We start from the raw sequence: 16126 nt of genomic DNA, 5'->3' as shown, positions 1-16126 counted from the left end.
CTCCTCCAGGCATGAGCCACAGGTGTGAACCTCTGAAGCCCTGTTCAACTCCTGTCCATTCTCTAACCAGGAAATATTGTGTACACAATGACAGATTAGAGGAACGTTAAACTGTCCGCTTACATGCTAGGTTTGCAGGCTACCCTTTTTGTTTGAAACAGGGTCTTACTAAGTAACCCAGCCTAGCTCAGCTTTGAAATTGAATCCTCCTGCCTCCACCTCCCAAGTGTTGGGACTATAGGTATGTCCAAACGGTGTCTGACTTCTACAGCTATTTCTGAACTAAGATCCATATTTACCTAAGTTCACATTAAATTGTTTTGGAGCCAGGACCAGAATCTAAACCTACATTCTTCTAGGTCTTGCTGTTTCAGTTCGAGGGTTTGAATCAGGTCCACGCATTTTTTAGGTGAGTGCCTGACACCTGAGCCATGCCCCCACGCCTTTTAAAAAAAAAAATAGGATCTCACATTTATGCTCCAGACTGGTCTGCACCACCATCCTTTGTGTGTGTCTATGTCTGTGTCTATGTGGGGTCCCTTAGTTTTTGTGTTCAAGGCTAGCTAACGCTACCACTTGTGTCATTCCTCCACTTCCGACTTTTCTGTGGTAATTCGGAGATAATAGTCTCACGGACTTTCCTGCCCAGGCTGGCTTGGGACCTCGATCCTCAGATCTCAGCCTCCTGAGTTGTCGGAATTAAGGGACGTGCCACTGGCGCCCTCTCCCCAGTGCGGTTCCCAGATTCCCTCAGCCCCCCTAGGAATAAAAATAATAATATAGGATTAGCCAACCGGGAAATGGAGGGGAAGCAGGTGAGTTGGCTCCACCCTAACACCCACGGGAGTTGGGCGTCTTGTGAGACTCTGCAGGCTGCAAACAAGAGAAGGCCTCCGCGTCTCCAGACACCATCTGGAGCCACTATTCTCAGACACTGCGCGAGCGCGGGCTTGGGCTCACGCACCCGCGAGGGGCGGAGACTGAGCTTGGGAGGGGGCGGGGCGAAACCACAGGCTGTGACTCTGTGGGCCAATAGAAAAGATGGACCGATAGTTACGTGTCGTGATACTATCCAATGACGTCCTACTCCGAAATCCCTCCAGCAGTGGGGACTAGAGATTGGTAAATGGGCTGTCACGTGACGTGGATAGGTAAATACACCCACGTGTTTTGTTTGGTTTCTCTAACTCCTCACAGTGTAGAAGCCGTGGCCACTACGATCTTAATCCTGCTTTCAAATGAGTTTTAGGGTTGTTTTTCTTTTTCATTCAAACCATCCTGGCCACAGTAATAGAATTTCCTTTATCCCATTTTCCATGACCAGCGCCCAGCAGACGCTCATTAAAAGACTATTACCCTTGGGGCTGGGGATATAGCCTAGTGGCAAGAGTGCCTGCCTCGGATACACGAGGCCCTAGGTTCGATTCCCCAGCACCACATATACAGAAAACGGCCAGAAGCGGCGCTGTGGCTCAAGCGGCAGAGTAGTGCTAGCCTTGAGCGGGAAGAAGCCAGGGACAGTGCTCAGGCCCTGAGTCCAAGGCCCAGGACTGGTCAAAAAAAAAAAAAAAAAAAAAAAGACTATTACCCAGGCACTGATAGCTCACTCTTGTAATCCTGACAGCTCTGGAGGCTGAGATCTGAGGATTTCGGTTCGAAGCCAGCCTGGCCAGGAAAGTCTGTGATACTCTTATCTCCAATTAAACACACCACACGCGCCCGCTATCTTATTGGTAAACACACACACACACACACACGTGTTCCGGGCACGCCTGGGCTACAGAGTAAGCCTCTGTCTCAACAAAGGGAGGTGCTAGAGGTGTGACTCAAGTAATAGAGCACCTACCTAGCAATCACCAGGTGTTGAGCACTGAAAAAAATTAACAAGAGAAAGAAGCAAAAGAGTTGTAGAAAACTGTGGCGTTACCCAGTTGGCAATGGAGTCAGGTGAATGAAAGTCGGAGAGATCTGAGTTCACCACTTCAGGAGGGAGTTCAGAGTGTGGGTCTTGCAGTCACTAATGGCATTGGGCAAATTACTTATCCTATTGAGCCTCAACTTAGAAAATAAGATCTCTGGGGTTGGGGATTTAGCTCAGTGGAAGAGCACCTGCCTGGCAAGTGCAAGGTCCTGAGTTCAGTCCTCAGCTCTGGGGGGATAAAAGAAGGAAATAAGATCTCCTACTGGGCTGGGGATATGGCCTAGTGGCAAGAGTGCTCGCCTGTATACATGAGGCCCTGGGTTCAATTCTCCAGCACCACATATACAGAAAATGGCCAGAAGTGGCGCTGTGGCTCAAGTGGCAGAGTGCTAGCCTTGAGCAAAAGGAAGCCAGGGACAGTGCTCAGGCCCTGAGTCTAAGCCTCAGGACTGGCCAAAAAAAAAAAAAAAAGATCTCCTATTACTAATAGCTCCTAGGACTAGCAGGAAATTTAGAGACATACAGCCTTGGTAGAGTAATCAATTGATGTTGACTGATGATCACTCATATTTCAAAAAATTTGCAGCCAGGGCTGGGGATATGGCCTAGTTTGCCTCGTATACATGAAGCTGGGTTCAATTCCCCAGCACCACCTATATAGAAAAAAATGGCCAGAGGTGGCGCTGTGGCTCAGGTGGCAGAGTGCTAGACTTGAGCAAAAAGAAGCCAGGGATAGGTCTCAGTTCAGCCCCAGGACTGGCCAAAAAACAAAAAGAAAAAAAATCATAGCCTTGGAATCTGCATTCAAATTAAAGGACATTTTTAGGCTGCAAATTTTTTTTTTGCCAGTCCTGGGGCTTGGACTCAGGGCCTGAGCACTGTCCCTGGCTTCTTTTTGCTCAAGGCTAGCACCCTGCCAACTTGAGCCACAGCGCCACTTCTGGCCTTTTCTATATATGTGGTGCTGAGGAATCGAGCCCAGGGCTTCACATATACGAGGCAAGCACTCTTGCCATTAGGCCATATTCCCATCCCCCAAGGCATGATTTTTAAAATTCATTTCTTTATTGTGAGAGTGATGCACAGAGGGGTTACAGTTTCATAATAAGGCAGTGTATACATTTCTTATCCAACTTGTTATCTCCTCCCTCATTTCCCCCTCCCACTCTCCTCCCTCCCCATTTTCCTCCCCCTGGCATGATTTTTTTTTTTTTTGGCCAGTCCTGGGCCTTGGACTCAGGGCCTGAGCACTGTCCCTGGCTTCTTTTTGCTCAAGGCTAGCACTCTGCCACTTGAGCCACAGCGCCACTTCTGGCCGTTTTCTGTATATGTGGTGCTGGGGAATCGATCCCAGGGCCTCATGTATACGAGGCAAGCTCTCTTGCCACTAGGCCATATCCCCAGCCCCCCCCCCCCCCCCCGGCATGATTTTTTTTTTTTTGCCAGTCTTATGGCTTGAACTCAGGGTTTGGGCTCTGTTCCTGAGCCTCTATGTGCTCAAGGCTAGCGCTCTACTACTTATGCCACAGTGCCACTTCCAGCTTTTTTCTGTTGATGTGGTACTGATGAATTGAACCCTGTACTTTATGCACACTAGGCAAGCATCGTACTACTGAACCATATTCCCAGCCTAAGGCATGATCTTCCTAGTGATCTAGTTATGTTTAGTAGACAGGAATACAGCAATCTCCAAACGTGAGTTCTTTCAAGATGGTGCTTTATTGGAAGACAGAATGTAAGATGCAGGCAACAAAGCAGGAAGGGGGTGCTGCTTTTCAAAGGTGAGAGTCCTAACAGAATTTCTTGGTATCCAGGTCTTTGTGCTCCTTGTTGTATGGGGTCTTGGAGAAGCAGATGGCAGCTTCACGGTCACAGTTGCAGATGAAAGCTTCACATTCGTTGTTTTTTGCCTGGAAAGAGATAGGAAGAAGGGTGAGCCAAGCTGGCTTTTGCTTTGTATACAAGCCAGGGAGAAGAAGAATTGGTTGGAATAAGCTTCTGGATATCTTATTGGTACAAATTTTCGCTTGAGAAACAAAGCAAATAAAAACATTGGTATAGGGCTGGGGATATGGCCTCGTGGCAAGAGAGCTTGCCTCGTATACATGAGGCCCTGGGTTCGATTCCCCAGCACCACATATACAGAAAACGGCCAGAAGTGGCGCTGTGGCTCAAGTGGCAGAGTACTAGCCTTGAGCAAAAGGAGGCCAGGGACAGTGCTCAGGCCCTGAGTCCAAGGCCCAGGACTGGCCAAAAAAAAAATGGTATACCTAGTTACATTTAACTTTAATTTTTTGTGCCAGTCTTGGGGCTTGAAACTCAAGGCCTTAGCTACTCAGGAAGCTGACATCTGACAATCCATTCGAGGCCAGCCTAGGCACAGGAAAGTCTGTGAGACTCATCTCTAATTAACAACCAAAAAGCTGGAAGTGGAGCTATGGTTCAAGTAGTATAGTATTAGACTTGAGCAAAAAAATAAATAAATAAAAGCTCAGGCACTAGGTAGCCCTGAGATCCTAGCTATGCAGGAGACTGAAATCTGAGGATCATGGTTCAAAGCCAGCTCAGGCAGGAAAGTTCAAAAGACTCTTATCTCCAATTGTCCATCAAAAAGGCCAGAAGCAGAGCTGTGACTCAAGTGGTAGAGCACTGCCTTGAGATGAAGAGTTCAGGGACCGTGCCTAGGCCCAGAGTTCAAGCCATCCCCCCAACAACAACAACAACAACAACAACAACAACAACAACAAAAAGCTTAGGGGCAGTACCCAGGCCTTAAGTAAGAAAGAAAGAGAAAAGAAAGAAAGAGAGAGAGAAGGAAGAAAGGTGAGATAGGAAGAGTGAGGGGGCTGGGAATATGGCTTAGTGGTAAAGTGCTTGCCTAGCATACATGAAGTCCTGGGTTCGTTTCCTCAGCACCACATACACAGAAAAAACCAGAAGTGGGGGCTGGGGATATGGCCTAGTGGCGAGAGAGCTCGCCTCGTATACATGAGGCCCTGGGTTCAATTCCCCAGCACCACATATACAGAAAACGGCCAGAAGTGGCGCTGTGGCTCAAGTGGCAGAGTGCTAGCCTTGAGCAAAAAGAAGCCAGGGACAGTGCTCAGGCCCTGAGTCCAAGACCCAGGACTGGCCAAAAAAACAAAACAAAACAGAAAAAACCAGAAGTGGTGCTGTGGCTCAAGAGGTAGAGTACTAGCCTTGAGCAAAAAGAAGCCAGGGACAGTGCTCAGGCCCTGAGTCCCAAGCCCCAGGTTTGGCAAAAAAGAAAAGAAAAGAAAGGAAGAGTGAGAGAAAAAGGAGGGATGGAAGCAGGAAGAAAGAAGGGAAGGAAAGAAAAAGAAGGAAGGATGGAAGAACAAGAAAGTAAAAGCTCAGACTGAACTTAGTGCTTAAGATGAGGGCCTTTTTTTCATTGTTGGTCATGAAGATTGAGCTCAAGGCCTAGGCATTGTCCCTTAGCTTTCTTTGTTCAAGGCTAGTACTCTACTGCACTTAGAGCCACACTTCACTTCCCTTTTTCTGGTGGTTAATTGGAGAATTTAGAGTCTCACGGACTTTCCTGTCTAGGTTGGCTTTGAACCATGAGCCTGAGATCTAAGCCTCGTGAGTAGCTAGGATTACAGGCATGAGCCACCCATGCCCAGCAAGATGATATCCTTATAAATCAGAAAAACCAGGTTTAAATATCAACTACCACTTAGCAAACTAAATGACTGGGAGCAAATGTCTCTGAGTGTGTGTCTGTGTGTGTGTGTGTACTCAGGTACACACGTGTTGTATGCATGTGTTGAAGTTTGAATTCAGGGCCTTGCACTTATTTATCAAGTGCTTTAATACCTGAGCCATACCCCTCAGTTCACATGACTGTCTTTGAGCTTCAGCTTCCCTGATTTTAAAATGGGGACAATAAAAACTATCCTGTATACATCTTTAGCCTAGCATCTACCATGTAATAGCAGGTTTCTTAATAATATAGCTCTCGCCTATTTATTACACTAGGAAGCAATAAAACATGGCAATTAAGGGCAGAGCTTTGGAGTCCTATGCAACTGTGCTATAAAACCAAATACCAGGGCTGGGAATATGGCCTAGTGGCAAGAGTGCTTGCCTCCTACACATGAAGCTCTCCGTTTGATTCCCCAGCACCACATATATGGAAAACGGCCAGAAGGGGCGCTGTGGCTCAGGTGGCAGAGTGCTAGCCTTGAGCGGGAAGAAGCCAGGGACAGTGCTCAGGCCCTGAGTCCAAGGCCCAGGACTGGCCAAAAAAAAAAAAACAACAACAAAAAAAACCCCTCAAACACCATCACTTACAGGCTGTGCGAGCTTAGACAAATGACTTCACTTTTCTGAGCCTTGGTTTCCTCATCTGTAAAGTTGGGATACTAATCTATTCCCCCAGAGTTGTTGTGAGGTTAAAATGAGAGTAAGAGAATGGCCAATTAATTGTGACTATTATTGCTATGATTTTCCCCAGGCTTAGAAGAGTCTGAAAGTCAAATGGACAGTAGACATACTGCTGCAGGTAATCTGGGAGCCAGAGCACGTGTAGGAGTAGGTGTTGGTGTAAGGATTGTCCACAAGGAATTTACAACTGCTCATCTTCTTAGCCTCAGTGTAGCAATGGTCATGTTTCTGGCAGCATCTGGAGAAGAGGGAAAAACCAATCAAGGATCATGGATTGGTAGAGGTCCATGTTACCTCCTGTTTTGGGGGAAGTATAGGTGACTTAGCTGAAATGCTCCAGGAGAAATCACTCTACATATAACTTGAAAAATTGAGGGATGGGAATATGGCCTAGTGGTAAAGTGCTCACCTCATATACATGAAGCCCTGGGTTCGATTCCTCACCACCACATATATAGAAAAAGCCAGAAGTGGCACTGCGGCTCAAGAGGTAGAGTGCTAGCCTTGAGCAAAAAAAAGCCAGGGACAGTGCTCAGGCCCTGAGTTCAAGCCCCAGGACTGGCAACAAAAACAAAACAAATTAAAAAATAAAAATAAAATTAAAAAAAACTTGAAAAACTGTAAGCCCTCATTTATTTATGCATTCATGCATTTATTTATTTATTTATGCATGCATTCATTTTTTTAGTCTGTGGGGTTTGAATTCAGGGCCTGGGCTGTCCCTGAGTTCTTTTGCTCAAGGCTGGCGCTCTACCACTTTGAATCACAGTGCCACTTCCAGTTTTCTGGTGATTAATTAGAGATGAGAATCTCACGAACTTTATTGCCCAGGCTGGCTTTGAACCTTGATCCTCAGAACTTAGCCTCCTGGGTAGCTAGGATTACAGGCATGAGCCACCATTACTCTGCTTCTTTATTTTATTTTTTATTTTTTGCCAGTCCTGGGCCTTGGACTCAGGGCCTGAGCACTGTCCCTGGCTTCTTTTTGCTCAAGGCTAGCACTCTGCCACTTGAGCCACAGCGCCACTTCTGGCCATTTTCTGTATATGTGGTGCTGGGGAATAGAACCCAGGGCTTCATGTATACGAGGCAAGCGCTCTTGCCACTAGGCCATATCCCCAGCCCTGCTTCTTTATTTTTTATAACCACATATTCATTAGATGTGATTAAGGAACACAGAAAAAAAAGATACATTCTGAAGACACAATGACACTTAAAAAAAACTGGACTTTTAGTCTTTGTTTTCACATGTGCAACTGAGATTTGGTATAAGAAGCAGAGAAACTGATATCGTTTCTGACTTCCTCCCAAATAAAAGTAGGAGCAGGGGCTGGGAATATGACTTAGTGGTAGAGTGCTTGCCTTGCATGCATGAAGCCCTGGGTTCAATTCCTCAGCACCACATAAAGAGAAAAGGCCAGAAATGGTGCTGAGGCTCAAGTGGCAGAGAGCTAGCTTTAAGCAAAAATAAGCCAGGGACAGTGCTCAGGCCCTGAGTCCAAGCCCCAGGACTGGCGAAAGAAGGAAGGAAGGAAGGAAGGAAGGAAGGAAGGAAGGAAGGAAGGAAGGAAGGAAGGAAGGAAGGAAGGAAGGAAGGAAAAAGAAAGAAAGAAAGAGAAGGCTAATGACACCTGGATTGTGGTTGTAACAGCTGGAGTTGCTCTATTCAGACACTAGAGGGAAGAATCACACACTATTTTACATCGGTGGGTTTTCTGCTTTCCCCTTTCTAGAGGTGACTTTGGATGGAGGATCCTCTCCGAGTATTTCTTTATAGGACACAAGGGCAACAGAGGTTATGCTTTGCACATGTGGACACGGTAAAATCCTTACCTTGTACCCTGCTCCCCCCCCGCCCCCAGACATGTAGATGGTTTGTCACCTGTCCAGATCATCCACCGGGGTACCTGAGCCCCCCAAGCCACAGTAGCAGCCGTAGTTGTTGTATTCCTTGTAGGGGTCACTCCCAGGAATAGTACATTTGATCATGTTGCGGAACTGCCACACAGCCCGAGGGCTGATGATGTGCGCAGCAGCGCTCACTGCAAGAAAACAGCCAGTTCACATCTGTCCTGAGTGGCTCTGGGCCCTGGGGGTCTGCTGCCTGCCTGCCCTCTATATTCCTCCACCCCTCTATATTCCTCCCCCCTGCCAGCTGCTTCCTCAGAAGAGCATTGGGGGCAGCCTGGAGTGGGGTGGGGCAGGAACCTGATAACACAGGGATTTTTTTTTTTTAATGAAAACTTTAAAAATCTATGCTGCTTTTTTTTTTTTTTTTTGTCAGTTGTGGGGCTTGAACTCAAGGCCTAGGCACTGTCCCTGAACTCGTTTGCTCAAGGCTAGCACTGTACCACTTTAAGCCATAGAGCCACTTCTGATTTTCTAGTGGTTAATTGGAGGTGAGTCTTACAGTCTTTCCTCCTTGGGCTGGCTTTGAACTGAGATCCTTAGATCTTAGATCTTAGCCTCCTGAGTAGCTAGGATTACAGGCCTGAGCCACTGGTACCTGGCTCTGTTCTGCTTCCTCCCCCCCCCCCCCCCAGTCCTGGGGCATGATCTCAGAACCTAGGTGCTATCTTTGAGCTCCCCCCACCCCCACCCTCAGTCCTGGGACTTGAACTCTGGGCCTGGGTCCTGTCCCTGAGCTTTGCTCAAGGTTGGTGCTCTGCCATTTGAATCACAGCACCACTTCCACCTTTTTCTGAGTACTTTATTGGGAATAAGTGTCTCAGATTCATGGACTTTCCTGCCCAGGTTGACTTTGACTTGCAATCCTCAGATCTCAACCTCTTTAGTGTCTAGGATTACAGGCATGAGCCACTGGTGCCTGTCTTTCCTGAACTTGTTTTCTTTTGCTCAAGGTTAGTGCTCTACCACTTAAGCCACAGCTCCACTTCTGGTTTTCTGTTGGTCAATTGGCAATCAGAATCTCACGGAATTTCCTGTCCTTGCTGTCTTCCATCTTCAGAAATCCACCTCCTGGTTATCTAGGATTATAGGTGTGAGCTATGAGTCCCCAGCTTACCTGGCTCTTTTGCCCAAGGCTAGTGCTTTGCCATGTGAGCTTCACCTCCAGTTTCGGCATTTTTGCTGGTTAATTAGAAATGAAAGTCTCACAAACTTCTTTTGGTCAGGCTGGCTGTGAACTGGGATCCTCAGATCTCAGCTTCCTGAATTGCTAGGATTAGGGGTGTGAGCCATCAGTGCTCAGCCTGGTCTGTGTTTTGTTTTATTTTGTTTTGTTTGCCAGAACTGAGGCTTGAACTTAGGGCCTGAGCACTGTCCCTGGCTTCTTTTTGCTCTACCTCTTGAGCGACAGCACCACTTCCTGCATTTTCTGTATATGTGCTGCTAATGAATTGAACCCAGGACTTCATGCATGCCAGGCAAACATTCTACCACTAGGCCACATTCCCAGCCCAGCCTGGTCTGTTTTATGTCTTGGTTTGTCTGTGCTGGATAGAAGTCCTTATAAATGGATCATGCCATGGTTGCCCTTTTTTGTGATTTCTTTCACTTAGCGTGCATTTTTGCTTTTTGTTGTTTTTGGCAGTGCCAGGGGGCAGAACCCAGGACCTTGTGCACGCTAGGCAAGCACTCTAACACTGAGCTACATTCTCAGCCCTTTGTTTACTGAGAGGGTCTTGTTGTGCAGCACTAGTCTTGAATTCCATCCTTTTGCTTCAGCTTCCCACATTCTGGGATGACAGGCATGTGGTACCATGCCCAGCTGGGCTATCAATACCCAAGAACTGATTTTTGTCTTGCTCACTCTTTTTGGTCCTTTTATTTGCTCCACCTACAGGAGGTCTACCATTGTCCATGAGCCTCCCTGTGGCGGGGTCTATGTGGTAAGATGCTGAGGGCAGGTGGCCTCCAGCCAACATCCAGGAGAAAACCTAGCTTTTAGTCCAGTAGCCCATCATGAACCAAATCATGCCATGAACCAGTTGTGGGTCTTGAAGCAGCTCGACTCCCAGTTAAGCCTCAGATGAGATGCTAAGCTAAGACTATCTCTCATTCACAGGTCTGGCAAAGATCTTGAACCAGAGAAGCAGACCCAACCCAGTTGTACCCCCATCCTTACCCACAGCTGGGCAAGTGGGCGCTGTTGGCTCACATCTGTAATCCTAACTATTCAAGGGGCTGGCTGAGATCTTAGAGTCATAGTTCAAAGCTAGCCTAGGAAGAAAAGTCCATGAGACTCTTATCTCCAAAGAACCAGCAAAATCCAGAAGTGGAGCTGTAGCTCAAGTGGCAGAATGCCAGCCTTGAGCAAAAAAAGCTAAGAGACAGAGATCAGGCCTTGAGTTCAAGCCCAAGTGCCAGCACACACACAGACATACTGTTTACATTGCTACATTTTGAAATAATTGGTTATATAACTCATACATAGGGCTGTTCACTATGGCATTGAAAACATTTGGACATGGCTCACCACCACCCAGTAGAGGACTAATTCAGTAAACCAGGTGCGGCCTACAGTGGAATACTCTGCAGCCAAGAAAGGGAAGGAAGCAAGCGTCTGATTGTTGCTATGGATCACCAAGGCGAGGTGAAACCAGGCAGGGAAGAACTGAGTGTCGGATGTTTCATTTGCTCCTCTATTTGCAGGGAGCACAAAGGGACATACTTAGGATTACAGAGAATCCTTGAGGGGCATGGAGAAATGCATCCCCAGTCATCCCAGTTGACTCTGAGGCAGATAGTCAGGGAGGGGGGACAGGAAGAGAGAGAGGAGACTTTAAAGGACCAAGGAGTCTCTACTGAGCTAGGCAGAAAACCAGGAGAAGGTGGAATAAGCAGAAGGCATACTTGGACCTCCCTGGGGCCCAGTGTTCCAGATGTTTGGGGAACATTACCAGTGAGAAGACAATCTGCTGGGGATATGGCCTAGTGGCAAGAGAAGACAATCTGCAGGCTAGGCACCAGTGTAATCCAGCTACTTAGGAGACTGAGATCTGAGGATCAAGGTTTGAAACCAGCCCTGGCAGAAAAGTCCATGAGAGTGTTGTCTCCAATAAATGACTCAGAAAAAAAGCTATAAGTGCTGCTGTGGCTCAAGGGGTAGCTCTGTTTACTTATCCATAACTAAAAATGTGTCCCTCAGCACCTCAGCCTCAGCCTCAGCTTTAAGACCACATTCTATCTGATGGCCTCTCCCTTCCACAGGTCTTGTAGTCCACTTCATGTCTTCTTTCTCTCTTCTGCCATCTCAGCTCAGGCCAACGCTGGACAGGCTCTAGGAAGTGCCCAACTAGGTAGGTGCTTTGGCTTTTTTCTTTTTTGGTCCATGGTGGGGCTTGAACTCTGGGCCTGGGCACTGTCCCTGAGCTCTTTAGCTCAAGGCTAGCACTCTACCACTTGAGCCACAGCGCCACTTCTGGTTTTCTGGTGGTTAATTGGGGATAAGAGTCTCACAGACTTTCCTGCCTGGGCCAGCTTTGAACCTCGATCCTCAGATCTCAGCCTCCTGAGTAGGTAGGATTACAGGTGTGAGCCACTGGCATACAGCTCCCTGTTCTTTAAAAAATAAAACTAAACAACAACAAAAAACCAGGTTACCACTGCATAGATAACCCTGACCTCCAATGTGCAACCCTCCTGCTTCCCAAAAGCTGCATTTACAGGTATACACCATCATGCTTGACTGTCACCTCACTTTTCAAAACACTGGAGAGATTCTGGTTTAAATGTCAGCTCTTCAAAAAAGCTCTTTCTGCTCACCCCAGATAACAGGTTCTTTTGCCATCACTTTTCTTCGTGGTCATTGCCTCATAGCACTTCCAATAGTCTCTACCCATCCCTTTATTTAGTGACTCCCTCTCAGTATGACATCAACCTCTCAAGGGCAGGTTTCATGGCTTTTATTTTTCAGGTCCTGGCATTGAGCCTAACATGAAATGGTGTGTTCTCTCTCTCTCTCTTTCTCTCTCTCTCTCTCCACTCACATATGAGCTAACTTAATGAACTAAACAAATTGAGTTAAAAAATACCTAGCACAAGTCTCTCTCTCTCTCTCTCTCTCTCTCTCCTCTCACATATGAGTTAACTTAATGAACTAACTAAATTGAGTTAAAGAAATACCCAGCACAAGCCAGGCACTGGTGACTCATGCCTGTAATCCTAGCTACTCAGGAGGCTGAGATCTGAGGATCATAGTTTGAAGCCAGCCTGGGCAGAAAAGTCCTCATGAGACTCTTATTTCCAGTTAACCACTCAAAAAACAGAAGTGGTGCTGTGGCTCAAGTGGTAGAACTCTAGCCTTGAGCACAGAGAGGCTCAGGGACAGAGTCCAGGCCCTGAGTTTTGGCCCCACAACTGACAAAAGAGAAAGAAAAAAGAAATACACATGGGCTGGGAATGTGGCTTAGTGGTAGAGTGCTTGCGTAGCATGCATGAAGCCCTGGGTTCCATCACTCAGTATCACATAAACAGAAAGAGCTGGAAGTAGTGCTGTGGCTCAAGTGGTAGAGCGCTAGCCTTGAGCTCAGAGAGGCTCAGGAACAGAGCCCAGGCCCTGAGTTCAAGCCCCAGGACTGGCAAAATAAATAAACACAAGCCAGTGTGGTGACTCACTCCTGTAATTCTAGCTCCTTGGGATTGAGAGCTGAGGATCATGGTTCCAAGCCAGTCTAGGAAGGAAAGTCCATGAGAATCTTATTTCCAATTAATCACAGAAAAAGCTAGAAGTGGAGCTGTGGCTCAAGTGATAGAGCACTATGCTTGGGCAAAAGGAGCTCAGGGACAGTGCTCAGATAGAGAGGTCAAGCCCCAGGACTGGAAAAACAAAAACAAGATAGAGAGGCAAGGCTGGGAGCAGGGTTCAAGAGGTAAAGCATTTGCCTAGCACATATAAGGCTTGGATTCTATCCTGAGCACCACGAAACAAAATAAAATTAAGATAGATGATAAATAGACAGACAGACAGACAGACAGACAGACAGATAGATAGATAGATAGATAGATAGATAGATAGATAGATAAAGTTGCCAGGTCCTGGTGGCTCATGTCTACAATCCTAGCTACTCAGGAGGCTGAGATTTAACAACATAGATTCAAAACCAACCTGGGCAGAAAGGCCTGTGAGACTTTTTAATCTCCAATTAACTAGCAAAAAGGCAGAGGGAGAGGTATGGCTCAAAGTAGTAGAGCATTAGCCTTGAACAAAAGAGCTCAGGGACAGCGCCCAGGCCCTGAGTTCAAGCCTCATGACAGACAAATTTTTTTTTTTTAAGTTATGGCAAATATGGTGGAGAGAAAGAAGAGTGACTTACTCAGCTTGGTCGGTGGCAGGATAGAACCTGCTACAAGGGCTCCTAGTTCACATGAGGTAGAAAATGTAAAAACAGCTGGAGGACTTGAGGAATAAACCCCAACTAGGGAGCTCACATGCTCCACAGGGACCCTCAAACTGAACCTCCAGCCAGCCCTGCGTGTTGTGACCCCAGGTCTCTGTTGGAGTGGAGGGAGATCTGAGTGCCCAGAAAAGGGGGTTCAGGGGTGCCTACCTGTGAGCAGAGCAGCCAACACAAGGAATTTCATCTTGAGTGGGCAAAGCACTGAAGTGAGCAGTGATGTCCTTTCTTATATTCTGGGGCCCCTGCACCCCCAAGATAAGACTGTTTGCTTTGCTCTCAGCCAATTTGGGTTGGGCCTTGAGGCTGAAGGCGCTGCCCACCTGCAAGGGATTACTGGAAATAATGTCATGGATTTGTGGTCCGCACTGTGTAACTAAAGGAATGCTTTCTGGAGTTTGCAGATCTTTGACTCAACCATCTCCTCTGCCCTTTTGTGTTTGGCCCAGATTTGCTGTGGCAGAGAGCCATCCATCCTGATGGGCACCTGGGTGAAAGGGGGCAAAAGGAGGAAATGGTAGCTGCTGCCATGTCTCGTCAAGGGTTTGGGTCTTGGCTGGGGTGTATGTTGTACAGTTCTACCTACTATGCTCAAGGCAGATGAGGAAATAGGTTGTGTATGATGACTTGCTCAGGATCACACAGCTAGCGAATGGCAGAGCAGGGCTCAAGTGTAGCTAATCCTAAGGAATGCCTTTCTGCCCTTCCTTCCTTCCTTCCTTCCTTCCTTCCTTCCTTCCTTCCTCCCTCCCTCCCTCCCTTCCTCCCTCCCTCCCTTCTTTCTTTCATCTTTTCCTCCCTCCTCACCTCCTTTCCTCCCTCCCTTTCTTCCTTTTTTTTTTTTTCCTTTGTTGGTTGGATTGTGGGACTTGAACTCAGGGCCTGGGCTCTGACCCTATGCTCTATCACTTTGAGCCACAGCTCCACTTCTAGTTTTCTGGTAGTTAATAGATAAGAGTCTCAGGACTTCTTGCCCAACCTGAATTTGAATCATGATTCTCAGATCTGTCTCCTGAGTAGCTAGGATTACAGGAGTGAGCCACTAGCAGCTGGCTCTTCCTTCCTTCTTTTATGTGTGTGTATGTGTGTGTGTGTGTGTGTGTGTGTGTGTGTGTGTGTGTGAGAGAGAGAGAGAGAGAGAGAGAGAGAAGAGAGAATGCCATGCTGGGGCTTGAACTCAGGGCCAGGCATTCTCCTTTAGCCTTTACACTCAAGACTGCTGCTCTACCATTTGAGCCATAACTCTATTTCCAGCCTTTTCTGTTTAATTGGAGATAAGAATCTCATAGACTGTCTTTCCCAGGCTGGCTTTGAACTTCGATCCTTAGACCCCAGCCTTCTGAGTAGCTAGGATGACAGGTGTGAGCCATCGGCTCCTGGCAAGGACTTCCATCTTACAGAGAAGGCCTCAGAGGCGTGTGGTGTCGTGACTATCTCAACATCACACAGCAGGAGCAAGGTGTTTGTTGGCTCTGGTGATTATGATACCCCAGAACAGATTGGGGACAGGGAGTGCTGAAGGTCCACAAAGGCAGTCTGGGCAAATTCTCAGGCAGAGCACCTGGTAGAGGAGAGAAGGGCACTGTGGGTGTTGTTTGCATTGAACACCTGAGATAGGCCCACACAGACATAGCCAAACCTGGGTGGTCCTGCAGAAGACTGGACCTGGTGGGTCACTGGGAAGGGAGCTTCCCAAATCTCTGCATCCTTGGTGCTTTAATCTTCCACTAATCCAGGTCTATTGATGTACAGCTGTGTAAGGCCTGGCTCCTCCCAGCTTGGGAAAAACACAATCTCCAATGGAAAGAACAGCTATGAATAGCTTCACTCCTTCAGGTGACAGCGTACCCACACTTGAGCAAGGTCACATCAGCTGGGTCCCTGCAGGATAAGCTTCCTACCTCCAGGAAATGCTTCTAAGCAGCCGCTTGCTGCCACTGGCCAAGTACTTCCACAGGCCTGAGATTGCCAGTGCCAAGTGTATTATGTGTATTATAGATGGTGTCTCCCAGCCTGACAACACATCTTCTGTTTTATTGCTACCCAGGTTATCATCTTCCCTTGGGAAAGTGGTGGAAGCTGGGTGCCTGAAGGCTACTCAGGAGGCTGAGATCTGAGAACCGTGGTTTGAAGCTAGCTTAGGCAGGTAAATCTGACTCTTATCTACAACTAACCAACAAAAAGCCAGGAGTAGAGCTGTGGCTTTAGTGGTGAAATACTAGCCTTGAGCAAAAGAGCCTAAGGGACAGTGTTTAGGCCACAAGTTCAAGTCCTAGGACTGGTACAAAACAGAAAAACAGAACCCCAAACCTTCAATTTCTATAAGAAAACATAGAAAACTCTGAAAGTTAGGCACAGGTAACTGTTTTCTGAACAGAATGCCATGTCTCAGAAAACAAGAGCAATAATTGATGGAAAATATTACATCCAGTTTTAG

At 47.2% G+C, this 16126-nt stretch overlaps 1 protein-coding gene across 1 annotated transcript; it reads right to left on the bottom strand.

Moving 5' to 3' along the window:
- Positions 1 to 3546: 3546 nt before the first annotated feature.
- Pla2g1b (phospholipase A2 group IB) lies at positions 3547 to 13876 on the bottom strand. The gene is made up of 4 exons (XM_048340911.1): positions 13843 to 13876; positions 8214 to 8373; positions 6431 to 6569; positions 3547 to 3831 (listed from the first exon to the last, which is right to left on the bottom strand). Exons 1-4 carry the CDS (start codon positions 13874 to 13876, stop codon positions 3712 to 3714), a joined length of 453 nt encoding a protein of 150 aa, XP_048196868.1. The 3' UTR covers positions 3547 to 3711.
- Positions 13877 to 16126: the final 2250 nt, after the last annotated feature.

This window comes from Perognathus longimembris, chromosome 3 (assembly GCF_023159225.1).
Source record: "Perognathus longimembris pacificus isolate PPM17 chromosome 3, ASM2315922v1, whole genome shotgun sequence".
NCBI classification, from domain to species: domain Eukaryota; kingdom Metazoa; phylum Chordata; class Mammalia; order Rodentia; family Heteromyidae; genus Perognathus; species Perognathus longimembris.
This window is presented reverse-complemented; position numbering and strand designations above follow the sequence as displayed.